This window comes from Astyanax mexicanus, chromosome 21 (assembly GCF_023375975.1).
Source record: "Astyanax mexicanus isolate ESR-SI-001 chromosome 21, AstMex3_surface, whole genome shotgun sequence".
In the NCBI taxonomy this organism is placed as follows: Eukaryota; Metazoa; Chordata; class Actinopteri; order Characiformes; family Acestrorhamphidae; genus Astyanax; species Astyanax mexicanus.
Genome location: NC_064428.1, coordinates 42,815,405 through 42,838,674, shown reverse-complemented (window position 1 = coordinate 42,838,674; position 23,270 = coordinate 42,815,405). Strand labels below are relative to the sequence as shown.

General features: G+C 50.3%; 1 protein-coding gene and 1 long non-coding RNA gene across 2 annotated transcripts; both read right to left on the bottom strand.

Annotated features, from left to right (window-relative positions):
- Positions 1–224: 224 nt before the first annotated feature.
- LOC103042361 (cAMP-specific 3',5'-cyclic phosphodiesterase 4B-like) lies at positions 225–22,309 on the bottom strand. The gene is made up of 19 exons (XM_049469565.1): positions 22,082–22,309; positions 21,650–21,691; positions 20,431–20,689; positions 20,183–20,311; positions 19,954–20,075; positions 19,681–19,848; positions 19,558–19,597; positions 19,300–19,370; positions 17,966–18,015; positions 17,757–17,869; positions 17,445–17,538; positions 16,927–17,084; positions 16,747–16,845; positions 16,502–16,666; positions 15,252–15,351; positions 14,966–15,120; positions 11,553–11,675; positions 2,859–3,041; positions 225–2,048 (listed from the first exon to the last, which is right to left on the bottom strand). Exons 3-19 carry the CDS (start codon positions 20,470–20,472, stop codon positions 714–716), a joined length of 3,147 nt encoding a protein of 1,048 aa, XP_049325522.1. The 5' UTR covers positions 20,473–20,689; positions 21,650–21,691; positions 22,082–22,309; the 3' UTR covers positions 225–713.
- LOC125785842 (uncharacterized) lies at positions 7,157–9,067 on the bottom strand. The gene is made up of 3 exons (XR_007428186.1): positions 8,913–9,067; positions 8,677–8,726; positions 7,157–7,271 (listed from the first exon to the last, which is right to left on the bottom strand). It is a non-coding gene; the product is annotated as an uncharacterized LOC125785842 (long non-coding RNA).
- Positions 22,310–23,270: the final 961 nt, after the last annotated feature.

Below are 23,270 nucleotides of genomic sequence, written 5' to 3'. Positions count from 1 at the left end.
AAAGGAGATTTTTAACTGTGAGGTAAAAGTGCTTTAATTCTGAAAGGGTTAAATGTTGTGGAGGTTTGTGTTCACCAGAGCTCATCTTCATTCCTCGACACTGAGCAGATCAGTGGTCCTTCATCTTTAATATATAACATTAACTGAACCCTAAACCCTTGTTAAAGCCATTAGCCCCGCCCACAGTTTGGGGCGGGTCCAGAAGGAGAAGACAGGAGTCTGTGTGATGAAACTGCTTTATTGTTTAAAGTTTAAATCGTAACTACTGTACACAGGAAAGGGGAGGAGCCTCCCGTAGTCCCACAATGCATTGCTACAGATTCATGCAGTGTCCGGGTGAACGGCCTTGTGGGAAAGTTCTTAACTCCGCCTTTCAGTTCCAAAGATTTTCCTCCGACAAAAATGGAGGAAAAGACATTTCTCTCTCGGCACAGTGTAGATCAGAACACACACACACACACACACACCACACACACCACACACATCATACACACACACACACATCATACACACACACACATGGTATTCACACTCTCTCTCTGGGTTCTGGTGGGTGAAGACTGTGGAGCTCCGTTCCTCTGCAGGAGCTGGCAGTGATAGATTTACAGATGAGTCTCCATCTCTTTCTCTCTCTCTCCATCTTAGTTTCTCTTTAAGCTAGAAACTCATATTGCTCTATTTTTTATCACTCTTCTTTACTCCACTCCTCCATCCTACTCTCCACCTCCATCCTCCTCCCCTTCTCCACTTGCATCCTCCTGTTCTACATCATCCTCCCTTTCTCCACCTCCATTATCCTCTCCTTCTCCACCTACATCCTCCTCCCCTTCTCCACCTGCATCCTCCTGTTCTAAATCATCCTCCCTTTCTCCACCTCCATTATCCTCTCCTTCTCCACCTACATCCTCCTCCCCTTCTCCACCTGCATCCTCCTGTTCTGAATCATCCTCCCTTTCTCCACCTCCACTCTCCCCTCCATCATCCTCCCCTTTTCCACCTCCATTATCCTCCCCTTCTCCACCTCCATCCTCCTCCCCTTCTCCACCTGCATCCTCCTGTTCTACATCATCCTCCCTTTCTCCACCTCCATTATCCTCTCCTTCTCCACCTACATCCTCCTCCCCTTCTCCACCTGCATCCTCCTGTTCTACATCATCATCCCCTTCTCCACCTCCATTCTCCCCTCCATTATCCTCCACTTCTCCACCTCCATCCTCTTCTCCACCTCCATCATCCTCCCCTTTTCCACCTCCATTATCCTCCCCTTCTCCACCTACATCCTCCTCCCCTTCTCCACCTGCATCCTCCAGTTCTCCATCATCGTCCCTTTCTCCACCTTCATTCTCCCCTCCATCATCATCATCCCCTTCTCCACCTCCATTCTCCCCTCCATCATCATCATCCCCTTCTCCACCTCCATTCTCCTCTCCACCTCCATCCTCTTCTCCACCTCCATCATCCTCTCCTCCACCTCTATCCTCCCCTTCTCCACCTTCATCCTCCTCCCCTCCTCCACCTTCATCTTTATCCCCTCCATCATCCTCCCCTTCTCCACCTCCATCATCCTCTCCTTCACCTCCATCCCCTTCTCCACCTTCATCATACTCATCCCCTTCGTCATTCTCTTCTTCCTCTGTTCCTTCTTCCTCATTTTCTATTTGTTTATTTTCTTCCTTCACCTCATCTTCTTTTTGTTTCTTGTTCTCTGTTTCTTCTTCCTTGCTTTCGTCTTGTATTCCCTTCTTTTCTTCTTCTCCATTTCTAGTCGCTCCTCCCTCTCTCTCCTCTTCGGTGTCTCCCTCTGGTTGTGGTGATGTGTGGTAGTGTGGGTGATAGGTGTTGGGGTGTGTGTGGTCGGTGTTGGGGAACTGGAAGCGGTGGGTGTGAGGTCGGTCCCGGTCTGGCGGGGGGGAGGGGCTCTGAGGAACCGTACTCTGGTACCAGTCCCGGTTCTCCTGCAGGGTGTCCAGTATCTCCTGAGCATCAGGATGGACCAGGTCACCCCACGTTTCCCACAGCGGGTGAACGATGTAGTCTATAAACCCCACCTACACGCACACACACGCACACGCACACACACACACACACACACAGTGATTTATTACACTGTAAAACTCAAACTGTGATCATTTATATTCAGAACTCAGATTATAAATCAGAAAACATTTCAAAACAGAATAATGTAGAAATATCTGCAACACCGCCGAGTTCATCTCACAGTGAAGCTCTAACTGTCTGAACTCTGTACGTCCCGCCGTCCCCGCGCCACTGCTGTCCCCACGCCACCGCTGTCCCCACGCCACCGCTGTCCCCACGCCACCGCTGTCCCCACGCCACCGCCGCCCTCACGCCACCGCGCTCCCGCCGTCCCCGCGCCACCGACGTCCCCACGCCACCGCGCTCCTGCCGTCCCCGCGCAACCGTGCTCCCGCTGACCCCGTGCCACAACCGTCCACGTGCCACCACGCTACCGCTGCCCCTGCACCACCCACTACCGCCATCGCTGATCGACCCTTAGGAGGAATGTTCTTGGTCATCGTTCTGTATCTCAGTTTTACTGTGTTTTTAATTTACGATTCTGTTTCAAAACACCAAATTTAACACACCTGCTCCCCCATTCACACCTGAGCCCTGAAAACACTAATGAGTCACATGACCCGGGGCAGGGACAGTCGGGGACCATTTGGAGATGTTCACTATGAGATGTTCTCACTTGTGTTGCTGATCCTGCTCCCCACTCACCTGATCACCTGATCAGTTAATTACTGAGATCTTTCTGAAAAAATGTAGAGAGTGTGTGTGTAGTGTGTGTGTGTGTGTGTGTTTGGTGTGTAGTGTGTGTGTGTTTGGTGTGTTACCTGGCTCTTCTCGATGGAGGCGGTGTGTTTATCACACATGGGGCTGATCTCCATCCCTCGCTCTCGCTCTCGGTCTCCCTGTCTGAAGAACTCCTGCATGATTCTCTCAGTCCAGCGTTTATAAACAACCAAACGCTTAGTGGGGTTACTGAGATCAGCACAGTGCAGCACAGCCTTCAGCACCTACACACACACACACACACTGAGATCAGCACAGTGCAGCACAGCCTTCAGCACCTACACACACACACACACTGAGATCAGCACAGTGCAGCACAGCCTTCAGCACCTACACAAACACACACACACTGAGATCAGCACAGTGCAGCACAGCCTTCAGCACCTACACACACACACACTGAGATCAGCACAGTGCAGCACAGCCTTCAGCACCTACACACACACACACTGAGATCAGCACAGTGCAGCACAGCCTTCAGCACCTACACAAACACACACACACACTGAGATCAGCACAGTGCAGCACAGCCTTCAACACCTACACACACACACACACACACTGAGATCAGCACAGTGCAGCACAGCCTTCAGCACCTACACAAACACACAAACACACACACACTGAGATCAGCACAGTGCAGCACAGCCTTCAGCACCTACACACACACACACACTGAGATCAGCACAGTGCAGCACAGCCTTCAGCACCTACACACACACACACACTGAGATCAGCACAGTGCAGCACAGCCTTCAGCACCTACACAAACACACACACATTGAGATCAGCACAGTGCAGCACAGCCTTCAGCACCTACACAAACACACTGAGATCAGCACAGTGCAGCACAGCCTTCAGCACCTACACACACACACACACTGAGATCAGCACAGTGCAGCACAGCCTTCAGCACCTACACAAACACACACACACACACACACAGATCAGCACAGTGCAGCACAGCCTTCAGCACCTACAGACACAGATCAGCACAGTGCAGCACAGCCTTCAGCACCTACACACACACACACACTGAGATCAGCACAGCCTTCAGCACCTACACACACTGAGATCAGCACAGTGCAACACAGCCTTCAGCACCTACACACAAACACACAGAGACACAGATATCAGCACAGTGAAGCACAGCCTTCAGCACCTACACACACACACACACACAGATCAGCACAGTGCAGCACAGCCTTCAGCACCTACACACACACAGATCAGCACAGAGCAGCACAGCCTTCAGCACCTAAACTCACACAAAGATCAGCACAGTGCAGCACAGCCTTCACCACCTACACACACACACTGAGATCAGCACAGTGCAGCACAGCCTTCAGCACCTACACACACACACACACACACATATCAGCACAGTGCAGCACAGCCTTCAGCACCTACACACACACACACACTGAGATCAGCACAGCCTTCAGCACCTACACACACACACACACACACATATCAGCACAGTGCAGCACAGCCTTCAGCACCTACACACACACACACACACACACATATCAGCACAGTGCAGCACAGCCTTCAGCACCTACACACACACACACACACACACACTGTGTGTGTTTATCACACATGGGGCTGATCTCCATCCCTCGCTCTCGCTCTCGGTCTCCCTGTCTAAAGAACTCCTGCATGATTCTCTCAGTCCAGCGTTTATAAACAACCAAACGCTTAGTGGGATTACTGAGATCAGCACAGTGCAGCACAGCCTTCAGCACCTACACACACACACACACATATCAGCACAGTGCAGCACAGCCTTCAGCACCTACACACACACACACTGAGATCAGCACAGTGCAGCACAGCCTTCAGCACCTACACACACACACACACACACACACAGATCAGCACAGTGCAGCACAGCCTTCAGCACCTACACACACACACACACTGAGATCAGCACAGTGCAACACAGCCTTCAGCACCTACACAAACACACACACACTGAGATAAGCACAGTGCAGCACAGCCTTCAGCACCTACACAAACACACACACACTGAGATCAGCACAGTGCAGCACAGCCTTCAGCACCTACACACACACACACACTGAGATCAGCACAGTGCAGCACAGCCTTCAGCACCTACACAAACACACACACACAGATCAGCACAGCCTTCAGCACCTACAGACACAGATCAGCACAGTGCAGCACAGCCTTCAGCACCTACACACACACACACACACTGAGATCAGCACAGCCTTCAGCACCTACACACACTGAGATCAGCACAGTGCAACACAGCCTTCAGCACCTACACACAAACACACAGAGACACAGATATCAGCACAGTGAAGCACAGCCTTCAGCACCTACACACACACAGATCAGCACAGTGCAGCACAGCCTTCAGCACCTACACACACACAGATCAGCACAGAGCAGCACAGCCTTCAGCACCTAAACTCACACAAAGATCAGCACAGTGCAGCACAGCCTTCACTACCTACACACACACACTGAGATCAGCACAGTGCAGCACAGCCTTCAGCACCTACACACACACACATATAGAGTTCAGCACAGTGCAGCACAGCCTTCAGCACCTACACACACACACACACACACACACATATCAGCACAGTGCAGCACAGCCTTCAGCACCTACACACACACACACTGAGATCAGCACAGTGCAGCACAGCCTTCAGCACCTACACAAACACACACACATTGAGATCAGCACAGTGCAGCACAGCCTTCAGCACCTACACAAACACACTGAGATCAGCACAGTGCAGCACAGCCTTCAGCACCTACACACACACACACACACTGAGATCAGCACAGTGCAGCACAGCCTTCAGCACCTACACAAACACACACACACACACACACAGATCAGCACAGTGCAGCACAGCCTTCAGCACCTACAGACACAGATCAGCACAGTGCAGCACAGCCTTCAGCACCTACACACACACACACACTGAGATCAGCACAGCCTTCAGCACCTACACACACTGAGATCAGCACAGTGCAACACAGCCTTCAGCACCTACACACAAACACACAGAGACACAGATATCAGCACAGTGAAGCACAGCCTTCAGCACCTACACACACACACACACACAGATCAGCACAGTGCAGCACAGCCTTCAGCACCTACACACACAGATCAGCACAGAGCAGCACAGCCTTCAGCACCTAAACTCACACAAAGATCAGCACAGTGCAGCACAGCCTTCACCACCTACACACACACACTGAGATCAGCACAGTGCAGCACAGCCTTCAGCACCTACACACACACACACACATATCAGCACAGTGCAGCACAGCCTTCAGCACCTACACACACACACACACTGAGATCAGCACAGCCTTCAGCACCTACACACACACACACACACACATATCAGCACAGTGCAGCACAGCCTTCAGCACCTACACACACACACACACACACACTGTGTGTGTTTATCACACATGGGGCTGATCTCCATCCCTCGCTCTCGCTCTCCCTGTCTAAAGAACTCCTGCATGATTCTCTCAGTCCAGCGTTTATAAACAACCAAACGCTTAGTGGGGTTACTGAGATCAGCACAGTGCAGCACAGCCTTCAGCACCTACACACACACACACACAGATCAGCACAGTGCAGCACAGCCTTCAGCACCTACACACACACACACACTGAGATCAGCACAGTGCAGCACAGCCTTCAGCACCTACACACACACACACACTGAGATCAGCACAGTGCAACACAGCCTTCAGCACCTACACAAACACACACACACTGAGATCAGCACAGTGCAGCACAGCCTTCAGCACCTACACAAACACACACACACTGAGATCAGCACAGTGCAGCACAGCCTTCAGCACCTACACACACACACACACACTGAGATCAGCACAGTGCAGCACAGCCTTCAGCACCTACACAAACACACACACACAGATCAGCACAGCCTTCAGCACCTACAGACACAGATCAGCACAGTGCAGCACAGCCTTCAGCACCTACACACACACACACACACTGAGATCAGCACAGCCTTCAGCACCTACACAAACACACACACACTGAGATCAGCACAGTGCAACACAGCCTTCAGCACCTACACACAAACACACAGAGACACAGATATCAGCACAGTGAAGCACAGCCTTCAGCACCTACACACACACAGATCAGCACAGAGCAGCACAGCCTTCAGCACCTAAACTCACACAAAGATCAGCACAGTGCAGCACAGCCTTCACTACCTACACACACACACTGAGATCAGCACAGTGCAGCACAGCCTTCAGCACCTACACACACACACATAGAGTTCAGCACAGTGCAGCACAGCCTTCAGCACCTACACACACACACACACACATATCAGCACAGTGCAGCACAGCCTTCAGCACCTACACACACACACACTGAGATCAGCACAGTGCAGCACAGCCTTCAGCACCTATACACACACACACAGATCAGCACAGTGCAGCACAGCCTTCATTACATTACATTACATTACATTTGGCAGACGCTTTTGTCCAAAGCGACTTACAATAGTGAAGTGCAAATAATAGAAGAGGTTAAGTACAAAAATAATAGAAGTTAAAAATAAAGCATCTATAGATAGGGCCTTAAGGAGGTCAGAGGGAAATAATGGGATAGAGGAGTAGAGAAGAGGAAGAAGGAAATGGGGTTAGAAGTAGTTAGTTAGTTAGAGGTGTTAGGAGAGTAAGTGCTCTTTGAAGAGCTCAGTCTTCAGGAGTTTCTTAAAGATAGTGAGAGATTCTCCTGATCTGGTAGTAGAAGGTAGTTAGTTAGAGGTGTTAGGAGAGTAAGAGCTCTTTGAAGAGCTCTGTCTTCAGGAGTTTATTAAAGATAGTGAGCGATTCTCCTGATCTGGTAGTAGAAGGTAGTTAGTTAGAGGTGTTAGGAGAGTAAGAGCTCTTTGAAGAGCTCTGTCTTCAGGAGTTTATTAAAGATAGTGAGAGAATCTCCTGATCTGGTAGTAGAAGGTAGTTTGTTCCACCATTGGGGAACTCTGTATGAGAACAGTCTGGATTGCTTTGTGTGAGTGTTTGGTAAAGCGAGGCGACGTTCATTGGAGGAGCGCAGCGGCCGGGAGGTAGCGTAAGCCTTCAGGAGTGAGTGCAGGTGGGAAGGAACCTGTACTGTCATCACCTTGTAGGCGATTGTAAGAGCTTTGAATTTGATGAGAGCATCAACTGGTAGCCAGTGGAGCTCAATAAGCAGCGGAGTGACATGTGCCCGTTTTGGTTGGTTGAAGACCAGACGTGCTGCTGCGTTCTGGATCATCTGTAGTGGTTTTACTACACAGGCCGGGAGGCCAGTTAGCAGGGCATTGCAGTAGTCGAGGCGTGAGATTACCACAGCTTGTACCAGGAGTTGGGTGGCCTGTTGCGTCAAAAACGGTCGAATTTTTCCGATGTTGTAAAGCGCAAAGCGGCAGGACCGAGCAACTGAGGCCACATGGTGCGTGAAGAGAAGCTGGTCATCAACCATGACACCCAGGTTCCTAGCAACCTTTGTCGGTGAGAGAGAGAGAGAGAGTCGATGGTTATGGCAAAGTTGTGTTGAATAGAAGGTTTTGCTGGTATGACCAGAAGTTCAGGTTTAGTTGGAGGTGATGTTCCTTCATCCATGAGGATATGTCTGAGAGACACTGTGATATTCGTGCAGAGATTGAGTGATCATCTGGTGAGAACGACAGCACCTACACACACACACACAGATCAGCACAGTGCAGCACAGCCTTCAGCACCTACACACACACACTGAGATCAGCACAGCCTTCAGCACCCACACACACACACACACACTGAGATCAGCACAGCCTTCAGCACCTACACACACACACACTCAGATCAGCACAGTGCAGCACAGCCTTCAGCACCTATACACACACACACACACTGAGATCAGCACAGTGCAGCACACCTATACACACACACACACTGAGATCAACACAGTGCAGCACAGCCTTCAGCATCTACACACACACACACTGAGATCAGCACAGTGCAACACAGCCTTTAGCATCTACACACACACACACTGAGATCAGCACAGCCTTCAGCACCTACACACACACATACACACTGAGATCAGCACAGTGCAGCACAGCCTTCAGCACCTACACAAACACACACACACACACACACTGAGATCAGCAGAGTGCAGCACAGCCTTCAGCACCTACACACACACACTGAGATCAGCATAGTGCAACACAGCCTTCAGCACCTACACACACACACTGAGATCAGCACAGCCTTCAGCACCTACACACACACACACACACACTGAGATCAGCACAGTGCAGCACAGCCTTCAGCACCTACACACACACACACTGAGATCAGCACAGTGCAACACAGCTATCAGCACCTACACACACACACACTGAGATCAGTACAGCCTTCAGCACCTACACACACACACTAAGATCAGCACAGTACAACACAGCCTTCAGCACCTACACACACACACACACACACACTGAGATCAGCACAGCCTTCAGCACCTACACACATACGCGTAAACACTGAGATCAGCACAGTGCAACACAGTCTTCAGCACCTACACACACCCACCCACACTGAGATCAGCACAGCCTTCAGCACCTACACACACACACCCACACTGAGATCAGCACAGTGCAGCACAGCCTTCAGCACCTATACACACACACACACTGAGATCAGCACAGCCTTCAGCACCTACACACACACACACACACTGAGATCAGCACAGCCTTCAGCACCTACACACACACACCCACACACACACACACACACACAGTGAGATCAGCACAGCCTTCAGCACCTATACACACACACACACAGATCAGCACAGCCTTCAGCACCTACACACACACACACATACACTCTGAGATCAGCACAGTGCTGCACAGCCTTCAGCACCTACACACACACACACACACACTGAGATCAGCACAGTGCAGCACAGCCTTCAGCACCTACACACACACACACACTGAGATCAGCACAGCCTTCAGCACCTACACACAAACGCATAAACACTGAGATCAGCACAGTGCAACACAGCCTTCAGCACCTACACACACACACACACACACACACACACACACACACTGAGGTCAGCACAGCCTTCAGTACCTACACACACACACCCACACCCACACACACACACAGTGAGATCAGCACAGTGCAGCACAGCCTTCAGCACCTATACACACACACAGATCAGCACAGTGCAACACAGGCTTCAGCACCTACACACACACACACACAGTGAGATCAGCACAGTGCAGCACAGCCTTCAGTGCCTACACACACACACACACACACTGAGATCAGCACAGTGCAGCACAGCCTTCAGCACCTACACACACACATACACACTGAGGTCAGCACAGTGCAGCACAGCCTTCAGCACCTACACACACACACACACACACAGATCAGTACAGTGCAGCACAGCCTTCAACACCTACACACACACACACACTGTGTGTGTTTATCACACATGGGGCTGATCTCCATCCCTCGCTCTCGCTTTCGGTCTCCCTGTCTAAAGAACTCCTGCATGATTCTCTCAGTCCAGCGTTTATAAACAACCAAACGCTTAGTGGGATTACTGAGATCAGCACAGTGCAGCACAGCCTTCAGCACCTATACACACACACAGATCAGCACAGTGCAACACAGCCTTCAGCACCTACACACACACACACACACACTGAGATCAGCACAGTGCAGCACAGCCTTCAGCACCTACACACACACACACACATATCAGCACAGTGCAGCACAGCCTTCAGCACCTACACACACACACAGATCAGCACAGTGCAGCACAGCCTTCAGCACCTACACACACACACACACACACATATCAGCACAGTGCAGCACAGCCTTCAGCACCTACACACACACACAGATCAGCACAGTGCAGCACAGCCTTCAGCACCTACACACACACACACTGAGATCAGCACAGTGCAGCACAGCCTTCAGCACCTACACACACACACACACTGAGATCAGCACAGCCTTCAGCACCTACACACACACACACACGAAGATCAGCACAGTGCAGCACAGCCTTCATTACCTACACACACACACACACACTGAGATCAGCACAGTGCAACACAGCTATCAGCACCTACACACACACACTGAGATCAGCACAGCCTTCAGCACCTACACACACACACCCACACTGAGATCAGCACAGCCTTCAGCACCTACACACACGCATAAACACTGAGATCAGCACAGTGCAACACAGCCTTCAGCACCTACAGACACACACACACACTAAGATCAGCACAGCCTTCAGCACCTACACACACACACCCACACTGAGATCAGTACAACCTTCAGCACCTACACACACGCATACACACTGAGATCAGCACAGTGCAACACAGCCTTCAGCACCTACACACACACACACTGAGATCAGCACAGCCTTCAGCACCTACACACACACACCCACACTGAGATCAGCACAGCCTTCAGCACCTACACACATACACACTGAGATCAGCACAGTGCAGCACAGCCTTCAGCACCTACACACACACACACACACAGAGATCAGCACAGCCTTCAGCACCTACACACACGCATACACACTGAGATCAGCACAGCCTTCAGCACCTACACACACGCATACACACTGAGATCAGCACAGTGCAGCACAGCCTTTAGCACCTACACACACTTGCCTGTATGCGCTCGTTGTAATGGTCGAGCAGCAGAACCCCAGAACTCGTCACCTTCTTCATCTCCACCATCGTCTTCAGATCAGCCAGTAGAGTCATGTGCTTCGACATGTCTGTAGCCAATACCTGCACTCACAAACACACACGCATTTACTGTGTCCGTGCACCATGTCTATGATGAGTTTGCTCTGTATAGCGTGGTGTGTAGTGGTGTATAGTGTGATGTACAGTGTGGTGTATAGTGTGGTGTATAGTGGTGAATTTTTCTGTTTTTTTGAGGAATATTGTGTTTATTCCTGTGAAGAACTGCTGGCCCTCCGACCCATGGGAGGTGGGGGCATTGTCCACACAATACCGGGAGAGCTGAGGCGGAAGTACCAAGGCTGCAGAGCTCGAGCCAAGCTGAAGGCTAAGCTAAAGGCTAAAATGACGGAGAAACGGTGTAGGTACAAACCCTCGCTTCCGTCGGTGGTTATGGGGAATGTCAACTCACTGACCAAGAAAACCAACAAGCTAGTCAGTCTGGTGAAGAATCAGAGGCTCTACATGCTGAAGTCCACAATCATTTCCTTTGTCTTCTTTACATTGATGCAGAGGTTGTTATCTATGCACCAACCCTCCAGGTGTTCCACCTCCTGCCTGTAGCTGGACTCATCTCTGTTCGTGATGCATCCAACCACTGCCGTGTCTTCCGCAAACTTCACAATATGACAGCCTGGATGGAGAGGTGAGCAGTCATATGTGAGCAGTGTGAACAGGAGGGGGCTCAGCACACAGCCCTGAGGGGAGCCAGTGCTGAGGATTATGGAGGGGGAGGAGATGTTGTGAATCCTCACAGACTGCGGCCTGTTGGTCAGGAAGTCTAGGACCCAGTTGCACAGCGAAGAGCTCAGTCCAAGTGAGGAGAGTTTGGTTATCAGTGTCTGAGGAATCATGGTGTTGAAAGCAGATGTGAAGTCCACAAAGAGCATCCGAACGTAGGAATCCTTCTGCTCCAGGTGGGTGAGGGCAGTGTGGACCACGGAGGAAATGGCATCCTCTGTGGATCGGTTCTTCATGTATGCGTACCTTTAGCCTGGCAAGCACACCGGCACACTCCCCCCTCTTCTGCCTCTGCTCGCACCGCCTCCTCCTGCACTTTCTCTGTTTGGCTCTGCTATAACTCACACGCGTGGGGCACATGAAGTTGGGTTTAGAACCGACGTAAAAACAGCTCAAAACAGGATGTTCACTGTATTTACATTCCACCTAGGGCAGACGTGGAGGTGACATGTGACGTCATCCACTCCACTGTCGCAGTGCTGCAGACACAGCACCCTGATGCCTTCTACGTGATTTCTAGAGATTTTAATCACGTTACACTGGACTCTACCCTGCCTTCCTTTTTTTCCGGTTTGTGGACTGGCCAGAAAAAACAGGACCATAGACCTGCTGTATGCTAATGTGAAGTATGCCTATAGGGCTATTCCACTACCACCGCTGGGGAGATCAGATCACAACCTGGTCTTCCTACAGCCTCAGTACAAACCACTGGTACTGAGGCAGCCCACTACCACACGCTCATTCAGAGTCTGGTCTCCTGAAGCAGAGGAAGCCCTCAGGGACTGCTATGACACCACTGACTGGAGCGTTCTGCTGCACCCACATGGAGAGGACATTGGGGGGTTACTCACTGTGTTACAGACTACTTGAATTTCTGTATGGATGTTGCTGTTCCCACAAAGACTGTACGCTGCTTTCCAAACAACAAACCCTGGATTACCAGCACCGTCAAGGACCTCCTCAACCAAAAGAAGAGGGCGTTCAAAGATGGAAACTTGGTGAAGCTGAGACGCGTACAGGGGGAACTCTAGGTACGTCATAAAGAGGCCAAGGAGTCTTACAGGAAAAAGGTGGAAAGGAAGCTGCAAGACAACAACATGAAGGAGGTCTGGGGCCAATAAAACCATCAATGGGTGCAAGAACAACAACGGCAACCCAGTAGATGGGGATGTGGAAAGAGCAAATCAGTTCAACAACTTTTACAAAGGTTTGACTGTCCTGCTCCTGCTGCCTCTTTCTCCTACCCTCCTACAGCATCCATCACCCTCTCACCCCCACCACCAGCCCCCTACTCCTCCTTTCTTCCTGCAGCAGTTATCACACAGTCATCACCACTACCAGAACCTCCAGCCAATCACCTGGGTGAGCCCCTTCAACATGTGTTTAACCTGAGTCTGTGTCTAGGTAGGGTTCCTGCCACGTGGAAGACCTCAGGTCCACCATGCTGAGGACCACTGCAGTTTGCATACCAGGAGAAGGTGGGAGTGGAAGACGCCATCCTCTATCTTCTGCACAGAGCTCACTCTCATCTGGACAAGGGGGGAGGTGCTGTGAGGGTCATGTTCTTTGACTCCAGTGCCTTCAACACCATCCAGCCCCTACTGCTGAGAGACAAGCTAATGAAGATGGAGTTGGATATGCACCTGGATCAATGACTGTTACTGGGAGACCACAACATGCAGAAGTTCTCTGACGACACTGCAATTGTGGGGTGTGTGCGTAATGGTGATGAGAGAGAGTACAGAACCCTGGTTGAGGAATTTGTGGTGTGGTGCAAGATGAACCATCTGCAGCTAAACATCTCCAAAACCACGGAGATGTGCATAGACTTCAGAAGGTCCAGGCCCTCTGCTCAGCAGCCAATCTCCATCGAGGGGGTCGATGTGGAGGTGGTCAAGTCCTACAGATACCTTGGTGTGCACCTGGACAATAGGCTGGACTGGTCAGTGAACACTGACTCCCTCTACAGGAAGGCACAGAGTAGACTGTACTTCCTCAGAAGGCTTGGGTCCTTCAGGATCTGCCAGAAACTCCTGCTGATGTTCTACCAGTCTGTGGTAGCCAGCGTCCTCTTTTACGCTGTAGTGTGTTGGGGAGGCAGCATCAGCAACAGGGACGCTGGACGACTGGACAGGCTGGTGAGGAAAGCTGGTTCTGTGCTGGGATTAGAGATGGAGTCCTTAACACCACTGGCAGAGAGGAGAGCCCTCAGTAAGCTGCTGAACATCATGGACAATGTTCACCACCCTCTGCACAGCACCATCACCAGGCAGAGGAGCTCATTCAGCGGCAGACTGCTGTCCCAGTCCTGCTCCACAGACAGACTCCGAAAGTCTTTTGTCCCTCAGGCCATAAGACTGTTCAACTCCTACCAGCACAGCAAACTGAAGACTCTGTGACACTTTTTCTCTCCGGCAACTCTGGCCACACCATGGACACACACCCATCTTTGCAGTCACAATCTCAGACATGCCCTATTATAATATTTCAGTTACCCTCACGTTATGCACATCTATCTATCTATCTATCTATAGTGTGGTGTATAGTGTGTAGTGTGTGTGTGTAGTGTGTGTGTATAGTGTGTGTGTATGTACCATGTCTATAACGAGTTTGCGGAGGCTCTGTCTCTGTCTCTTGCTGAGGTTCTGGAAGATGTCACAGTTTTCCTGGTGCAGCAGTTTAAACCCGACGGCCAGGTGATGATTCTCCAACACTGACTCATCGTTATACATCAGAGCCAGCTCCGAGTCTGCAGGAGAACCAGGAGAACCTTCATCACCTACAGTCCCACAGTCCAGCACTTACCCATAGTCACACAGACCAGCACTTCAGACCAGCACTTCAGCACTAGGAGAAACACCGTATCTCACTGGATCTTACTGGTGTTGATCAGGAACTGGTTGGAGACTCCAGGATGATCTACATCATGAATAGCTGCAGCAAAGAGAGACGCCAAGATCTCCAAATCAGTGAAGACAGCCTGAGAGAGAGAGAGAGAGACAGAGAAAGAGAGACAGGCAGGAAAGAGTCAGGGCCGATTTAAGGCATTTGGGGGCCCGAGCAGAGGTTATTCCATCCCTCTATTTGGTAGAAAATCACGGTAGAATAACAAGCATAGCAGAGAAGCTACGCCACTTTCACCAAAACCAAAGTTAGGAATGTTGAGTTGCAGTGTTGTGTGATTAAATATGAGAACAGGTCGTGTAGCAAATTATCATCTGGTTTTAATAACACTAACTGATCGTTATAAACATCGACTGACAGGCAGGTAGCTAACGTAAAGTTTATCCAGGTATTTTGTAGCTTAGCTTACCTGCTGCTTAATGATACCACCTTTAACACACCTCTACTTTATTCAGTGTAAATTATCACTTACGGCTGCCTCACTTTTCTTTTCTGGCTTTGTGATGCTGAAGGTTCATATTTTGCTGGCTCCAGTAATGACGAACCTGGCTGGCTGCTGTCAGTAACTAGTGTAAACGCCCCCTTAAGGTGGATTCTGTGACAGTGTTGTACTTTCCTGTATTCACAATCGCAGAATTTATTATTTTTTTTATATATATAATTTTATTTCAGATTTTTCCCCATTATCTCCCAATTTGGTTATCCAATTGTCCAACCACTTTTGTGTGTCCCCATCACCGGTGGTACCTGCGACTCTTGGAGGATGCGGACGAGCACACGCCTCCTCCGACACTTGTGAAGTCAGTCAACCCTTTTTTGGAGCTGCTGCTGATGAATCACTGCCTGAGCACCATCACAGCGCGCTCGGAGGAAAGCACAGCGGCCAGGTTCCGATTCATCTGCTCACAGACGCCTCGTGCCGCCTTTAAGCATGATGGGGAGAGAGCTCCATCTACCCACCCGGAGAGAGCATTTTTGCTCCCCCTAAGCGCCGACAGCTGATGGTAAAGCTGCATGAGCGGGGGTTCGAACCTGTGACCTCCCGCTCATAGTGGCAGCGCATTAGACCGCTGGACCACTCGGTGCCCCACAATCGCAGAATTTAAAGGGGCACTCACACAGTTTATCGTTACATTTAATTCATAAGGAATGGGTGCAACATAGCGTATCTGACTGTTCATTAGAATGAGTGTTCACTATTCTTTGTATAGTTTAGTATAACTCACGTCCAGTGCTGGTGTGGACAGCAGGCAGTGGGTGCTCTGCGTCACGTCGGCGGCGTGCAGGCTGTTGTGATACGCCACGCTGCTGTGGTAATGTTCCTCCAGCGTCATCACGTACGACACGAACGTATCCACCGGGATACGGAACGTCTTCAGCAGGTCTCTCTCCTTTACACGCATGCACACACAGGGTTACACACACTTTCACACACACATGCACACACACTTTTACACACACACATACTCACCTGAAATATAGTGTACATGATGCAGCTGAGTGGTCTGTTATTGGAGAGCTCGGCCACATGGAAAATATTAAAACTCCACTTATTTACATCCTCCATCACCTACACACACATCACACACACGTCACAATCACATTCACAATCACATTCACAGTGTCAATTACAGAGAGTGTGGTGTGTTACCTCAGCCAGCTGGTCCTCGTGTTCTGTGGTGACGCCGAAGCGAGGCAGTGGTGTGCTGGTGAGGCTGTGAGTGTGAGAGAGTTTTCGCACGCCACTGATGTGGCTCATCGGCTTCTCTTTTAGAGTGGGAGACGGAATCTCTACCTCATTCTGCTGATCTGGAGACCACACACACACACACACACACATTATACACACATACATACTATACACACACACACACACACACACTATATACACTCACGCATTATACACACACACTCACACATTATACACACACATTCACACATTATACACACACATACATATGTGTTACGTTTGTGTATGATGAAGATGAAGGTAAACACAATAGTGTAAAGAGGAGAACACGCTCGTGATCACTGGAGGAACAGGTCCACCTGAACGGTGCAGCTCTTCCTCCTTATCTCTCCATCCTCTTCCTCCTCTTCTCCCCATCCTCTTCATATTCTGATAAATAATTAGCGTAACACAATTCTCACACACACACACACACCTACCTAGGAAGGTGCTGGAGATGTATTCAGACACCTGGTTACCGGAGCGACTCATTTCAGACAGGTGAGACAGTTCCCGATTCAGCATTCGCTTAAACTAATAAAACACAGAGAGATTCAGATATAACAGCTGATATTCTATTGATGAAAAGAGTACATTACGTTACGTAGATGAGGGTGTCACGTAGGTGACGGTACGTTACGTAGGTGAGGGTAAGTCACGTAGGTGAGGGTACGTTACGTAGGTGAGGATACGTTACTTAGATAAGGGTGTTACATAGGTGAGGGTAAGTTACGAAGGTGAGGGTACGTTACCTTGCTGGATGCCATGTCACTAACAGACCTGTGGGTCTGAATGGTTTCTAACTGATCCAAACACCAGTCCAGCTCTGCCAGGGTCTCCAGGGTCAACTGCTGATACTGCTGATCTAAAATACACAAGCACACCTAAAGCACCTGTGTGTGTGTGTGTGTGTGTGTGTGTGTGTGAGAGAGAGTGTGTGTGTGTGTGTGAATGTGTATACCTGAGAGAGAGCTCCTGAGTCCTGTAGACTGACTGCTTTGTGATGATCTCCTGTAGACAGAAGGAGAATCTCACACTAAGGGCCAAAACTTAAAGAGGAAGAGGAAAGGAGGAAGAAAAGCAGAGAAAGAGGGAGGGACATAGATGAGTGGAGAAAGAAAAACAAATGACAAGTAACAGAGAAAGAGAAATGGAGAAAGCAAAGTTGGGGAAGAGGAGGAGAGGAAGCAGAGTCAGGAAAAGGAGGACAGGAAGCAAAGTTGGGAAAGACGAGGAGAGGAAGCGGAGTCGGGGAAGATGACGAGCGGAAGTGGAGTTGGGGAAGAGGAGGAGAGGAAGCGGAGTTAGGGAAGAGAAGGAGAGGAAGCGGAGTTGGGAAAGAGGAGGAGAGGAAGCGAAGTCGGGGAAAAGGATGAGAGGAAGCGGAGTTTGGGAAGAGGAAGAGAGGAAGCGGAGTTTGGGAAGAGGAAGAGAGGAAGTGGGGTTTGGGAAGAGGAGGAGAGGAAGCGGAGTTTGGGAAGAGGAAGAGAGGAAGTGGAGTTGGGGAAGAGAAGGAGAGCAAGCAGAGTTGGGGAAGAGGAGGGGGGAAGCAGAGTTGAGAAAAAGGAGGAGAGAGAGGAGTTGGGGAAGACAAGGAGAGGAAGCGGAGTCGGGGAAGATGAGGAGAGGAGGCGGAGTCGGGGAAGAGGAGGAGAGGAAGCGGAGTCGGGGAAGACGAGCAGAGGAAGCAGAGTCGGGGAAGAGGAGGAGAGGAAGCGGAGTCGGGGAAGACGAGGAGAGGAAGCGAAGTCGGGGAAGACGAGGAGAGGAGGCGGAGTCTGGGAAGAGGAGGAGAGGAGTCGGGGAAGAGGAGGAGAGGAAGCGGAGACGGGGAAGACGAGGAGAGGAAGCGGAGTCGGGGAAGACGAGGAGAGGAAGCGGAATCGGGGAAGAGCAGGAGAGGAAGCGGACTCGGGGAAGACGAGGAGAGGAAGCGAAGTCGGGGAAGACGAGGAGAGGAAGCGAAGTCGGGGAAGACGAGGAGAGGAAGCGGAGTCGGGGAAGACGAGGAGAGGAAGCGGAGTCGGGGAAGACGAGGAGAGGAAGCAGAGTTGGGGATGAGGAGGGGAGGAGGCAGAGTTGGGGAAGAGGAGGAGAGGAACGGAGTCGGGGAAGACGAGGAGAGGAAGCGGAGTCGGGGAAGACGAGGAGAGGAAGCGGAGTTGGGGATGAGGAGGGGAGGAGGCGGAGTCGGGGAAGAGGAGGAGAGGAACGGAGTCGGGGAAGACGAGGAGAGGAAGCGGAGTCGGGGAAGAGGAGGAGAGGAAGTGGAGTTCAGGAAGAGGAGATACTAACTTTACAGTGGCGGTGTTGAGATTGGCCAGGATTGCAAAATTACTTCTGACAGAACGTAAACTAGCCAACACCTGAAGAGAGAGAGAGAGAAAGAGAGAGAGAAAGGGAGAAAGTGCGATGGAGAGAGGAGGCGTGAAAAAGAGATTGCGATAGAGAGAGAGAGACAGAGAGAGAGAGAGAGAGAGAGAGGGATAAAGTAAGGCCACAGTAAACAGTAGTGGAGTTAAGAGGTATTACTGATGCTCGATTGTTTCTCACCTGAGCAAACGGCGTAACGATGAAGTCTTCAGTCATGTGTCTGAAACAGAAAGAAATACATACCGGCTTCATTACATGCTGGATTTAGACAGTGTGTATGAGTGTACGATGGTGTGCGTTTACCCCTCGCTGGCTACAGACGAGTTGCGTGAGACGGTTTTAGGAGACAGGTCGTAGTCGGAGTCGGAGCGATAGAGGAAACTTTCTCTCCTCTGAGACTGAGGGAACGAGGGGTGGAGCATTACACCTGGGCTGAGATCTGCCGGAGACACGCCCCCATTCTCCACCTCACTAAGAGAAGTATTATTTGTGTAAATTATTATTAGCTGTAGTGTATAACTTACAGCACCAGTACTACAGTCCTGTAACTCTGTACAGATACAGGTGTGTGATTACCTGTCTGGATCCGCGTGTGTGATGGCGATTCGTGGTGGGATGCGTAGCGGGAGGGTCGTAGGGCGGGGCGCCGCGCTCAGCACCTCAGGTGAACGAGAACGCGGGCGAAGCCAACACGGTACCTGCAGAAACACACACAAACACGCACACAGGAAGGAAACGTTTATCTGCATATACATGCAATACATGTTCAGGATTACACCTTGATTGTGGGTGGAGCTACAATTACTTGCAAACTTGAAGAAAGTCTGTGGCTCCGCCCCCTTCTAAACTCAGTCCCCATTGTGCTCCCTGATGTATAAGAGCGGCTGTAGCACGCTGACTCCGCCTTCTCTACACCCATGGCTGTCTCACTGCCCTGCAGAGCAAAAATATATACAGGTGAGCAGTGTGTGTGTATAATGTGTATTGTGTGTGTGTGTGTGTGTGTGTGTGTGTGTGTATAATGTGTATTGTGTGTGTGTGTGTGTGTGTTACCTCCTCTCCGGTCACAGTCAGGACACTGCGGCTCTTCTTCATCCTGATTGGCTGGTTCTTCCCTCCGGACCGAACCGGAGCCGAACCCAGACAGCACAGCAGGTGGAGAGCCAGGTCGCGCCGGGGTCACGCCGGGGTCACGCCCACACCCCCATCTGGCTGCTTTACAGGTACACGCCCCTCAGCAGATTGGCAATGTCTTAAACTGGCCCCGCCCCTCTACCTGGTCACACCACACCTGGATAACACTTCACTTACACTACACACACACACACACACACACACACACCTGGATCACACTTCACTTACACTACACACACACACACACACACACACACACACCTGGATCACACTTCACTTACACTACACACACACACACACACACACACACACACACACACACACCTGGATCACACTTCACTTACACTACACACACACACACACACACACACACACCTGGATCACACTTCACTTACACTACACACACACACACACACACACACACACACACACACACACCTGGATCACACTTCACTTACATTACACACACACACACACACACACACACACACACCTGGATCACACTTCACTTACACTACCTACACACACACACACACACACACACACACACCTGGATCACACTTCACTTACACTACACACACACACCTGGATCACACTTCACTTACACTACACACACACACACACACACACACACACCTGGATCACACTTCACTTACACTACACACACACACACACACACACACACACACACACACACACACCTGGATCACACTTCACTTACACTACACACACACACACACACACACCTGGATCACACTTCACTTACACTACACACACACACACACACACACACACACACACACACCTGGATCACACTTCACTTACACTACACACACACACACACACACACACACCTGGATCACACTTCACTTACACTACACACACACACACACACACCTGGATCACACTTCACTTACACTACACACACACACACACACACCTGGATCACACTTCACTTACACTACACACACACACACACACACCTGGATCACACTTCACTTACACTACACACACACACACACACACACACACACACCTGGATCACACTTCACTTACACTACACACACACACACCTGGATCACACTTCACTTACACTACACACACACACACACACACTGTGTAGGAGAGGAGCTCTTACTGGGCAGCAGTGGGACTCTGGTCGGGTCTCCGGATTGTGGTTCTGTTAAAAGAACATCAATAATCCAGAACCAGAATCAGAACCGAGTGTGTTCAGTGCTGTGTGTATACTCCATCATGGCAGCTGGCCCTGGCTGCAGTGTGTGTGTGTGTGTGTGTGCGTGTGTGGTCCTGCTGCAGTATATGAGGAAACAGAGTCGTCAGATCCCGAACCGAACCGAGGCAACACACACACACACACACACACACACACGCAAGCACACACGCACGCACACACGCACACGCGCACACGCACACACACTAAACAAACACTATACACACTGCAGCCCTGACCAGCTTCCATGATGAAAAATACACACGCACGCGCACATACACACACAGAGCCTCGCGCCAAAACGATGCATCACCCGCGACGGAGGAAGAGGATGCTCACCTTCATCCCTTCATCCCAGCAACGATCCGCCATGAAGGAGCGCTGCAGAACCTCTCTCTCTCTCCCTTTCTCTCTGTATCTCTCTCTCTGTATCTCCCTCTCTGTATCTCCCTCTCTCTCTGTCTGTATCTCTCTCTCTGTATCTCCCTCTCTCTGTATCTCCCTCTCTCTCTCTCTCTCTCTGTCCCTTTCTCTCTGTATCTCCCTCTCTCTCTCTCTCTCTCTGTCCCTTTCTCTCTGTATCTCTCTCTCTCTGTATCTCTCTCTCTCTCTGTCTGTATCTCTCTCTCTGTATCTCTCTCCCTTTCTCTCTGTATCTCTCTCTCTTTATCTCTCTCCCTCTCTCTCTGTATCTCTCTCCCTTTCTCTCTGTATCTCTCTCTCTGTATCTCTCTCCCTCTCTCTCTGTATCTCTCCCTCTCTCTCTGTATCTCTCTCTCTGTATCTCTCCCTCTCTCTCTGTATCTCTCTCTCTGTATCTCTCTCTCTCTCTCTCTCTGTGTATCTCTCCCTCTCTCTCTGTATCACTCTCCCTCTCTCTCTCGCTGTATCTCTCCCTCTCTCTCTGTATCTCTCTCCCTCTCTCTCTCGCTGTATCTCTCCCTCTCTCTCTGTATCTCTCTCTCTTTCCCTCTCTCTCTCAGTGGATCATTGATGAGATTAATAGTGAACTCTGGTGAAATGGATTTGGATTGTAGTGAATCGTGATAGTGAGTATGAAAGTGAGAGTAGAATAGCCCTCCCAGCATTCCCAAATACAACACTTTTAGCCGATGCTCCCAACAGGCCACATACTAGTGACAGGGGCGTAGAGTTACCCATGCTAAGAGATCACTATTTTTACACCATTAAAAAGCTAGGGTTAGATATTAACACTGGTAGTTCCACACTTTACTGTTAAAGAGCACAGATAGTTTATTAAAACACTGTAAAAAGTGCTGTATTTTTGAATGCTGTGGAAGAACAGAGGTGGACTCTTCTATAAATTGACTACTCATTCACTACAGTTGAAGTCCATTTTACACTGGACCTCTCCATTAATCATCAGGAGCCACAGAACTCTCTCCTTATCCTTCCTTACTTCTTCTTTTCTGTACTGCTAGTGTCCTTATCACTACTGGTAGAATGAGACAATCCCTGCAGTCCTTTAAAGTCACACAGGAAGTCCAGCTCAGCTCAGGAGGCACAT